The 10,788-nt window shown below is 43.5% G+C and overlaps 2 protein-coding genes across 4 annotated transcripts; one reads left to right on the forward strand and one right to left on the reverse strand.

The window, feature by feature from the left end:
* The first annotated feature begins 97 nt into the window (after positions 1-97).
* Positions 98-4,157, forward strand: MITD1 (microtubule interacting and trafficking domain containing 1). Of its 2 annotated transcripts, none has more exons than XM_064408103.1 (7): positions 98-263; positions 435-530; positions 986-1,122; positions 1,205-1,291; positions 1,895-2,010; positions 2,312-2,372; positions 2,460-4,157. In XM_064408103.1, the coding sequence occupies exons 1-7, from the start codon at positions 98-100 to the stop codon at positions 2,553-2,555; spliced, it is 759 nt and encodes a 252-aa protein (XP_064264173.1). In that variant the 3' UTR covers positions 2,556-4,157. The 2 variants fall into 2 exon arrangements, with proteins under 2 accessions (XP_064264173.1, XP_064264172.1); XM_064408102.1 differs by having other exon boundaries at positions 98-217.
* Positions 2,263-7,705, reverse strand: LIPT1 (lipoyltransferase 1). Of its 2 annotated transcripts, none has more exons than XM_064408096.1 (2): positions 7,512-7,705; positions 2,263-6,888 (listed from the first exon to the last, which is right to left on the reverse strand). In XM_064408096.1, exon 2 carries the CDS (start codon positions 6,669-6,671, stop codon positions 5,553-5,555), a length of 1,119 nt encoding a protein of 372 aa, XP_064264166.1. In that variant the 5' UTR covers positions 6,672-6,888; positions 7,512-7,705; the 3' UTR covers positions 2,263-5,552. The 2 variants fall into 2 exon arrangements, with proteins under 2 accessions (XP_064264166.1, XP_064264165.1); XM_064408095.1 differs by lacking the exon at positions 7,512-7,705 and adding an exon at positions 7,089-7,166.
* Positions 7,706-10,788: the final 3,083 nt, after the last annotated feature.

Raw genomic sequence — 10,788 nt, forward strand, 5'->3', positions numbered from 1 at the left:
CCGGGCGGGCGGAAGGACAACGGTGCGACACCTCTCCCCCGCTCCCCGCCCCGTCCCGCTCCCGTCGCCGTCCCGGTTCGTGTCCCCGTCCCCGTCCATGTCCATGTCCATGTCGCGGGCGGGGAACGATGGCATCGCCGCGCTGGAGCGGGCCGGGGCGGAGGCGATGAAGCGGGCGGTGCAGCTGGACGTGGCGTGCCGGTTCCAGGAGTCGCTGGTGTGTTACCAGGAGGGCATCGACCTCCTGCTGCAGGTGGTGAAAGGTACCGGGCTGGGCACGGCCGCCGCGCTCGGTGTGGCCCCGGGGACACGCGGGCAGTGCTGGAGCCCGGGGAGGGAGGGAGGGGGAGCCGGAGGTCTCCTGCCGGGAGAGCCGGGCCGGGCAGGGCTGGGAGGGCCGGGCCCTGTGTTCCGTGACTTTCTGTGATTCACAGCCACCACCGATGAGGCCAAAAAGCTCCGCTACCGGCAGAAGATATCCGAGTACATGACCAGAGCCGAGGACATTAAAGAACACATTAAGAAACAAGGTATAAGCGGCTTAATTGGGGTACCGGGGGGAGGGAGTCAGGCCCTGCCCGGTGGTGCCAGTCACCAGGACACGAGGCGAGGAGCAGAAACTGATCGCAGGAAGTTCGGCCTGAACAGGAGGAAGAACTTCTTCACCGTGGGGTGACCGAGCACTGGAACAGATTTTCCTGAAAGGCTCTGGAATCTCTCTCTCTGGAGATACGCAAGCACTGTCTGGACACAACCCTGTCCATGTGCTCTGGGATGACCCTGCTTGAGCAGGGGGTTGGATCAGATGTCCCACTGTGGTCCCTTCCAGCCTGACCCACTCTGTGATTCCATGAGCTGGGATGTACCCGACGTACCCGTTTACTTTAAAATGTCTGTTGTTACATAAATGTTTGATGGATGAGGTGGTTGAACATGAAAATTATGTCCTGAGCTTTACTTAAACAGAGATTAACTTTCCTTTCAGATGGCAAATACCATAAGCAAATCAGGATAGAGGAAAATGCAACAGGTTTTGGTTATGAAAAGCTTTTCCACGAGTACCTCACTGAGAGTGTGTCTGAAGTTTGGGTGCAGGACCCGTACATTCGGCAGGTTCATCAGGCAAGTAGATATTTGGTGTAACTGATACAGATGTAGCCACTAGAGAAATTCCAAGCTACTAAAATAAATAAAACTTTTTCAGTTGTATAACTTCCTACGATTCTGCGAGATGCTAGTTAAGGGGCCGTGCAAGGTGAAAACAATCCACCTCCTCACTTCCTATGATGAGGTAAGGGTCTAGATTTTGAGTTCTCTTTCCCTGTACTCAGATGATGCCACATGCAAAACAAAATATAAAAATACAGACTTGTTCCTAGGTAGTTGAACATAAGTAATTTTGTAAGTTTAGATTTTTCTGGCTAACAAATTTGAGTAAGCAGAATCTTAAATTGAAATTTCTCTGAAAGTTTTGTTGTGGAAAATGTCATAAAAACCAAGCATCTGTTAAGACAAGGGGTTTTTTGCTCTTCCAGCAGCTGTATTTATCATTTTAGAGGCTTTCATGAGCTGAAATTTCCCAAACTACCACTGTGCTTATTAAATTATTACTGCACTTATTTTGGCTCAAATAGTACCTATCTAGTTTCAAAGGGCTGAGAGTGAGCTCCTCCTCCACATCCCTCAGCAAATATACCTGTATTCTGTATGCTTTTTATCCTGTCCTTGAAACTGTAAATTTGCCTTCATCCAAGTTACTTTCTTTCGGTTTGCTTTGATACTGAAAAGATTTTGAGTTTAAAGGTGTGTGAGTTTAAGAAGTGGTGACCAGAAATAGAATATATAGTCAAAAAAAGAAAATGAAACCCCATGAGATTACTTTTACTTTCGATAGGGTGGTGGGAGGAGCCAGCAGATGACTGCCTTGGAAGAAATAAAACAGTCATTGAGTAATTATGGAGTAACACTGAGTATTGACTTCTCGTCTTCAATACATGATCGAGAAATCAGGTGGGTGATATGAAAAATTACCAAATAGCAGTTATTTGAACTCAGAACTATTTAACCCTAACTTTTGAGATAATTACAGCTGTGGTTAACAAAGTAAAAGGCACTGGCCCTCACTGGATGAAATCAGCCTTCTCTAGGTCTAAATTTTCTAACTGTGAATATAATATTAGTTGTCTCTATACAGAATGGTGTCTTCTGTGGTTCACACAGGTATTGGTGATGCTAGGAAATAACTGTGATTGAAACAAGGAGTTTGTGCATCATGTGGATGTAACCTTTTTATTGTGCATTTTCAAAACAGATTCGACAATGGCTGGATAATTAAGATTGGAAGGGGTCTTGATTATTTTAAGAAGCCACGGGTAAGGATGCTTTGACTTCTTTAATACAGTTAAAATGAGCTCTTCTACAGGATATGCTCACCATGTCAATTTTGTTCATTTCTGCAGGGTTGTTTCAGCATTGGACACTGTGACTTTGACTTGAGACCTTGTCGTGAAACAACAGTGGATGTCTTTCATGCTAAGCACACAAAGAAAATGTGATCAGAAATGTCTGCTTTTAATAAGTGTTTTCATAAGCATAAAAATGTAAGACTGAAAGATGTTGCTTGAGTCCAGCTGGTTGCCCACAGAAGCAACTCTTACAATCCATGTCTAAATTTTATCTTGATTTTGTAACAGACCCCCAGTAGTGTCTTTCAAAAGCCTCTTTACTGCCATTTGTATTTTTACTGCTGATTTCATCTTGAGCCTGTTTTGGATTTTTTGTCTTTAACTGATCACCTCAAAATCATTGGAAGCTGGGCTGACACATGTCCTCTTTTATAAGCAGTCTTATTTATTTCCTTTAATTCCTGTATTCTAGTCATGACTACTATTTTGCTGGGTTTTTGTCATTCCTGTAATACTTTATTTCCCAGACTTTACTAGTAATCCCAATTTTCACATTCCATTTTCCAAACTCTTTGCCTAGGAATGTGGTAGTGTTCAGTACACAGTCATTTTAGGGTTGTTTTATTTGCAAACAGCTGCAATCTTCCTTGGCACTCCTGTGTGTTCTTTTATTCCATGATACATGACCACATCCACCCTTTGCATTAAGTGTGGAAAGGATGTATGATCCTCTCCCAGTCCTACTCTCTGCCTTTCAAGCCCAATGACTGGCTTTTCATGCCACTCTCAACTTCAGTATTTTGCTACTACTAAGGTAGTCCCCTAAAATGAATAAATGTAAGTTTTGTCAGAAGCTGGGTGCCCTGAGTATCTCAGTTGGTCAGAGCATAGTGTGAGTGATGCCAAGGTCAGGTGTTTTATCCCTGTAAGGGCCATTCACTTAAGAGCTGGACTTGATCCTTGTGGGTCCTTGCAACTCAAGATATTCTGCAATTCTAAGCAATATGCTATTTAGAATAAAGACAAAAGTCTTCCCTTGTCATTCCTGCAGCCTTTGGAAACCAGAAGGTATTACCAGAGGTACTGCTTTTTAATTTTTTTTTTAATCTTATACAAGAGTTTTTTGTTAGCAAGAATCTGCCTAAGTCATACAGTCTGACATAAAAAACAGGCAGTGGCCTCTTTTTCAGGTCCCATCAAAAACTTTTCAGCCTCAGGACTGACACGTGCCTTACACTTTCTGCCTTGTAACACAATAGGCCTCTGTGTTTTAGTATCATGTTTATTGTGAGAACTTTTTTTATTTCCTATATTTATTTTTCCTGATGGTTGTTGTATTCCATTGTCTTTTTTTCCCTTAATGTACTTTATTTTCATCTTCTGTCATCTAATGAATGCTGCTATTCTTTTCCTCTTATTTCTAAATCTATTTAGATTTCTAACAAAAAATCTGTTCCACAACAATCAATAAGAAATGGAGCTGGTCTTTGCCTTGTTTTCTGGGTCACAATTTTCCAGTGGTCTGCATTCTTTATCCTTTCTCATAATAATGTTTCAGCTTTGCACTGTTGCATCAGCAAAATGAATAAGTCACAGAGCTGTATGCTATTAGTCATTCCCCCAAACATTCCATAGGAGCTCCCTGGTTTGCTGCTGTGATAAAAAGTTTCTAGTCACTTGTGAATTTTATTCAGTTGTGTATAATATATGCCTATTTTTAGTGGGAATAAAGGCTATTTTTTATTATTTGTAGCTTCAGTCATCTGTTTGATTTCTTCACAACATCAGAAAATTCAAGGAAGCTGTGTAATGGCTCAGAGATCCAGTCATGTTCTGGGGGAGCCTCACTGTAAATACAGTAATTTCCCAAATGTGAAGTTTTGTGTCTTTTCACCTAGTCCAGCAGTTTCAAACAGAGAGAATCACAGAATTAATTAGGCTGGAGAAGACCTTTGAGATCATCGAGTCCAACCTATGACTTAGCATCAACTAGAGCATGGCACTGAGTGCCACATCCAGTCTTCTTAAACATCTCCAGGGAAGGTGACTCCACCACCTCCCTGGGCAGCCTTTCCAATGCCCAATCACTCTTTCTGTGAACAATTATTTCCTAATGCCCAGCCTAAACTTCCCCTGGTGCTGCTTGAGGCTCTGTCCTCTTGCCCTGTCACTGGTTACCTGGGAGAAGAGCCCAAACTTCACCTGGCCACAGCCTCCTTTCAGGTATCTATTCTGACCTAATCAAAATTGCATTACGCTTTTTCTTCAACAACAGTGAAATACACCTTGACCCTTTCTTTCATAATTTTACTATATACACAGGTATTATTTAACAATAAAACTGGTACTTACAGTTCATTGTTGCCTTTTAGGGGAAAATCTGCTAGGTGGTAACATAAGGAACCTCTTTATCCTAGATCTGTATTTGCATTTACGAGTGTTTAGCTTTGATACCAGTAGCCACGGCAGGAGGGACTCCCAGCTTTGTGCCAGGCACAAGAACAGAGGAGGCACATGTGGCCTCCCAGTTAGCCTCTTCTGTCCTCATCACATAAACCTCCACACTGAACTTCCTATCTTCCTCTGCTCTTGCACATGCTTGGACAAAAACCCTAACCCAGGCTGGACCTACAGTGATTCAGCACCCAGCAGTGAGCTGAGCTTACAGCAGAGGCACAGGGGCAGCAGCACTCTGCAAGAAGGGACTCTGAATCAGAAACCAGGGAACATCCCTCTCCACACAGCTCAGGAGCTGTGACACAGCCTTTGGGCTACTGTCCACAAGGAGAAGGATGCAGGCTGGGGCATCCAGTGCAGCAGCACACCACCAGTTTTACACCTACCCCATTCCATCTGTGTCAGCCATTTGTACCTTCTCTGCTACAGGGCCAGTTTGGGATATTCCCAGCATTTTCCCTTGTTCAAGCAGCAATGATGTCCTGTCAGCAGTGGTTTCAATTCTCCGTTTTGGGAACATCAGGTGCAGGCAGTGTGAAATTTAATTGTAACATTAAATAAAAGCACAAGATTGAACAGTTTGTTTTCTATGAGCTGAATTTTTCTCTTACTAGTGATTGTTTTAATTTTGTTTTCAATACATTAAATAAAAAAGCAGCAGAAGTTTAACTTACACTTTCAAAATGCAAGTCACATTAATCTTATCATATTCTCACACAGCAGACTCCACCTGCTGTGCAACTCATTGTCTTGTGGACACATTCTTAGCAATGTTGTCACAAGCGTAGTGGTTTCATTTGGGCAAAACTTACTGCCAGTAAGACTCTTGACCAGTTCACTGTACAGTCTTGGTGGCAGCCACTGCTCTGGCAGATCAATGTTACAGACTTCAATTCTTCCATGCTTTACATCCATATTTACTTTAACGTCAAGAACAGAATCTTTATAGGCCATATTAAGACATGTGCTAATGCTGAACTTTGGTGTCTTTCCATACACCCATTCCCAGGTTTGTAGTTCTTTAGTTTTGTCACTAATTCCAGGAAGCAGAGTCTCATCAGCTGGATTTATTAAGGTGATATGGTGATCTATCTGGTGTTGCACAGCATATTCTTTAGCAATGGCATCCAGGAGCATCTCAGAAGTTAAACTAGGATCCTCTTCAAAGAGATTTTTCACCAAGGCAGGCACGCTAGGAGTGGCATTGCTCTTTATCCCTTTAAAAGGACTTTTTAGCACAGAAGATAAAACAAACTTATCTGCATTACAGAGTAAGGTACAGTGGTGATAAGCACTTGTCCTTCCCAGCTTTGCAGCAGTGCCTGAGATTTTGTATTTCCTGTCCAGCAAGATGTCATATCTGTCGGTGACATGTACATCTAACTGGGGTCGCAAGGCTTTCAGTGCCTTCACAACGAGCTTCAGGTTTTCCATCCGTTCATATTTTTTTCTGGTTGTGAAGAAAGTCAAATTGATATTACCTAAGTCGTGGTAAACTGTCCCTCCTCCACTTCTTCTCCTGGCTAGTTTTATATTTTTTTGCCTCAACAGCCTGAGGTTGCATTCCTGCCAGGGATTCTGATGTCTGCCTATTACCACGGCAGGGGAATTTCTCCAAAGGAAAAGGACCTGTTGCTTCTCTAAATCCATGTGGTCATGGATCCAATCTTCCACAGCTAGGTTTTGGTAAACATCATTAGAAACAGACTGGATAATGAGGCCTCCACCGGCTGTGCTCCAGAAGCAAGCTTTTGGAGTCCTGAGGACACAGGCCAGCCAAAGGCAGTTTTTAAATGGCTGGAGCACCATGTTTTTAATAACTGCACGGCGGATGGAAGGAATGCCTGCTCTGCTAATGCTGCATGCGGCAGGAGCGCAGCCGGCTCCTGTGACAGAGCAGAAATGCCAGTGGCGGGCGTGATGCAGTCATGCTCTTCCCGCAGCAGCACGCCCGGTCCCAGGCACGGCGGGAGCCTCCCGGGACATCGGGGGTGTCACAGCAGCTGCTCCTCGCACTCCCTGGTGCCTGAAAGACCAAAGGAAGAAACGGAACGTGTATTTTCCCCTCACTCAACGCCGCCTTGCTAACTGGGTTTCACTTCGCGCAGTCCAGCTTTGTCAGGGTTTTCTGCCTTCTTTTCCATGGGGCTCCCGGCGCGGCGTCCCCTCAGCCCCCGGCGCCGCGTCTCCGCCCGCACAGCCCCGCCGGGCGCCCGCGCTACTCACGGCGGGGAGCGGAGCGATTCCAGCGCCCGTCCGTGCCCCCGGGGACTCCTTGGAACCGGCGGCATCGGGAGCGCCTTCCGCTTCCCGGGTGAGAGGTGCTGGGGGCGGGCGCTGCGCCTGCCGTGCGCCGGGGCGGGCTGAGGGCGGCCTGGTGCTCGGTGGGCGCCGGGTCCCGCCTGTCCCAGCGCAGCCACGGCACTGGCGGGGGATGGAGCTGGGGAGAGCGGGAACGACCAGGTCACATAGAGCCGGTCGGGTTGGAAGGGACCACAGTGGGACATTCCTGCTCAAGCATGGTCATCCCAGAGCACATGGCACAGGATTGTGTCCAGGTGGTTCTTGAATATCCCCAGTGAGGGGGACTCCACGCCCTCTCTGGGCAGCCTGTTCCAGTGCTCGGTCGCCTGCATGGTAAAGGCCTACCTCATGTTCAGTTTAGAATTTCCTGTGCATCAATTTCTAGCTGTTGCTTCTCATCCTAATGTTTGGCACCTCAAAGAAGAGCCTGACTTCATCCTCTTCACGCCTTCACTTCAGATAATTTTGAGCATTTCCCACAATATTTACAGGGCAACATAGGGCCAGTGCACAATGCATAAAATGGATGATTTTTCTTGCGAGACCCAGATGTGCAGTTCCTCTCTGCAGGATGTTCTGGATGCTGGAAGCTTTTATGAGTTCACAAGGAGACAGTTCATGCAAATGCTGAGACTTGTGAAATACACTCTCTATGGTGCTCATGAAGATACAGAAGCTAAATGTCAGTAGCATAATTCATTAACAAGCTGGAAAGTGATCAAAGACTAGATGTATTGCCAGCAGCAGATTGTCTTCAGATTTGCATTTAAGCCATTCTTAAAGTCTAGCCAACCTTAGCTATAATTCTCCATCAAAAGCTATTGTCTGTGCTTAAGCTTACACCGTGGGACAATGTTCAGTGCTAGCTGAAGTTTTTTATCCACAGTAGTATCCCTATGGGCAAATATGTGCTGTATTTCTCTTGTTCATGGATGTGTATTTCTAAAAGGTACATTACATACCTTTGTCTTCCATTCTGCCTTAAAAGAACTGTGTGGGTGTAGTAGGGCAAGTAAGAAACCATCACAACATGTGTGCTGGTGGTGATTAGTGAGAGAAACAGACTCTAAAAGGAGCTTGATGTGATGTGTGTGCCAGCACCTTTAATGTTGTACTGTCACATTAAAAAAAAAAAAAGGAATTTTTTTAGGCAGTTTGAAATGGACATAACTTTTTGCTGAATTAGACTGGTAATAATTTTTTACTGCAGCGAACTATTCTATAATGCACAGGTAAAAAAAGGTAAAAAGCATGTGGACTTTGTCCATAAAAATGTGCTGGAATTCAATGTTGAAGGCAATTGACAAAATGCAAACAGAAACCTGTGCATTCTAGCACTTGTCAGAAGTATGGAAATGCATCTTGTGAGACAACTGATGTTACTAAAACCCCCAAAAAATGTGGGACCACTTGTCTCTATTTTGGTGCTTGATTCTTGAATGTTTGCAGTGTGTCATTTTGCCACGGGGTGTCCCTAAAAACCTACTGTGAGATGTTGCAGTGTTTTTCTACTCAAAAACTGTTTTCATAGTTAGAACCATTATTTGCTGAAAAACGTAAAGTGTGCAGAGTAGTAGGTGGACAGATAAAAATGTCATGGGTCTGTTTCTGATAAGCTGAAGGAAGAAATAACACATGCAACAATAAATGCCTTCCTATTTTTGAAGATAAATCCAGCTAGAGAATTAGAAATATTCTGACAATGAGCAAAAAGTATGAATTTGTAAATGCACACCATTATTTATTTATCTCTTCTGGATTGGACGTTTAAAATTTTTTATGTCCCAACTACCATTGTATAAATCACATACCTGTAAAATACACCAAATATTATTTTCACTTTTGAAAACAACCCTGTATATTAATTTAATTTATTTTTTTATCAACAAAGCATTGTTTGATATTAAAAAACAGTGCAACTGCTCTGCACAACATTAACCAGAATTAAGATATAAAAAATAACTTGCCATATGTCCCTTAGAGGATACCTTAGACATATCAGAACAAAACCATTTCACTCCTAAAATGAATTTTCATGAAGAATAATTTTGTTAAAGTTGTGAAAAGATGAAATGCCCTTTCCATATATCTTTTGGAGATAAACATGATAATACAGAATCTTCCACCATGCCAAAATCTGAAAGTTAGATTTACAAGAAAGCCAGGATGGGTAAAGGGAAAAGAATAAGGCTTGTTTCCCTAGCTCTGTTTCTGGAAATTAAAATCTTCCAATTTCTTTTCTGGCTTTAGGTGGGGATTGTACTTCAGAGGTGTTACTCACTCCTAATGTCTGAAAATATGAGCTGTATCCATGAGTGCTTAATAGTGGCTGCTTGCCAAAAAACCCCGTTACTGACCCTGCACTGTCTCCAGAATATAAAACCTGTGCTAGTGGCTAGCAGGGAAGAGAGGGCATTTTGTCTATTTTCTCTGCTTGACTTTGGGGCTACCTAAAGCAGCCTCTTACAAGGGCTGTTTATATCCTTGCCACGAGCAGGCAATAGGAGTCACAGGGTTCACATGGCCTCCTTACCCTTTTTGCATCACTTTCTTGGAAGGCACCAGTCTGCTTGTCCCTGTGTGTGCTGTTCCAAGAAGATATGTGCAGCCAGTGGTACTGTAAATAAGAACCCCTATCTTGGGATATAAGGAAACATAAGAAGTAATTTCTCTGAAATGATTTTGTTGGTGCAATAAAGTAAAGCTTAATTAGCCTCGTAATACTCTGATGTTTTAACTTCATGATGTTTGTAAACCAGTAATATGTTAGTCCTGGCATTAAAAATCAGGAGTGAGTTCAGGCTGGAGTTTATCATATGTGTGAAGCTAATGTTTGACACTGTCAAGGAACAAGTATAGCGCAAAGAATAATATTTATTCTGGATGATACAACTGGCACATGGTCTTACAAATAGATACATAAATTAGATGAGTTTTGGAGAGAAGATAAGGTTTAATTAAAGGAAGCTATTATCACAAGATTAAGTCAGTCTTATCTAACACTTGCTTTGTTCTTGTCAGGCCTGAGAGATTGTGTGGCAATTGCTGGAGTTTTCATCTGTGAAAGTGTCTCCTTGGATGTTAGTTTCTGGAAGAGATGAACCTAATTAGAGTAGAGGTGTTCAGCAGAGCTCCCTGAGTTCACTGTCGCTCCTGCCTGATCAGCTGTGGCAGTTTCAGGATACCCATCTCTCTCCTGGGGCTGGATTGACTTGACTTGGCTGCTTGGCTTTGTCTCTGAAATCTTGTGACCTGTAAGCATTGCTCATGCTGCCTTTCTCTGCCTTTTGCTGAGGCTTTGGCATTAATCACAGTCAAGGCCTATGCTCCATGTGTGGGCCCAGGAGGTTTGGGTTAAAGGTGCTTTAAAGGAATTCTTTAAAAGAATTTCACTCAAAACAACAGTGGATGGAAGTATTGCATGTGTCTGAGTGTGCCAATTTATGATCCATCCTCCTCTTTACATCCCCAAATAACTATGAAGAATTTAACTATTTTCTGAGGAAGTAATCTTTTTATCAGTCAAGGTGTGGAGAAAGTGTTGTGTCACTTGAGGAGAAGCTTGGCTTAACTCCCTCCCCCAGCAGAAAAGCTCTTCAAAAAGATGTAGCAGCAACTGGTC

The sequence above is a fragment of the Passer domesticus genome, chromosome 2 (assembly GCF_036417665.1).
Source record: "Passer domesticus isolate bPasDom1 chromosome 2, bPasDom1.hap1, whole genome shotgun sequence".
Classification (NCBI taxonomy): domain Eukaryota; kingdom Metazoa; phylum Chordata; class Aves; order Passeriformes; family Passeridae; genus Passer; species Passer domesticus.